This window comes from Tupaia chinensis, unplaced genomic scaffold (genome assembly GCF_000334495.1).
Source record: "Tupaia chinensis unplaced genomic scaffold, TupChi_1.0 Scaffold000612_1, whole genome shotgun sequence".
Taxonomy (NCBI): Eukaryota; Metazoa; Chordata; class Mammalia; order Scandentia; family Tupaiidae; genus Tupaia; species Tupaia belangeri.
Window position 1 is genome coordinate 4497420 of NW_006160131.1, and position 229 is coordinate 4497648.

Sequence of the window (229 nt, forward strand, 5' to 3'; positions counted from 1 at the left end):
TGCGACGCGGGCCCGAGGGGCAGTTGGGGCAGCAGCAGGGACGGGAGACGGCCGGAGCCCCGCGTGACGCCCCTCGCTTGGTCCAAAGGCAGCTTTCGGTTCGGCACACGGAGACCCCGGCTCGGGCTTTTCCTCGAAAGCCACCGTCCTGCCCTTGGCTTCCGAAGACAAAAGAGCCCGGAGGACGGACACGCTGGGGGCGCTGCGGCCGGCCACGGGGGTGGGGGGG

At 72.1% G+C, this 229-nt stretch overlaps 1 protein-coding gene across 1 annotated transcript in view; it reads left to right on the forward strand.

Moving 5' to 3' along the window:
• Positions 1-6: 6 nt before the first annotated feature.
• The window catches only part of DUSP1 (dual specificity phosphatase 1), a gene marked incomplete in the record, with an annotated part of 2999 nt that continues 2776 nt past the window's right edge, over positions 7-229 (forward strand). The window contains 1 exon segment of the mRNA XM_014591771.1: positions 7-215. Coding sequence (XP_014447257.1) covers position 215 — 1 coding nt within the window.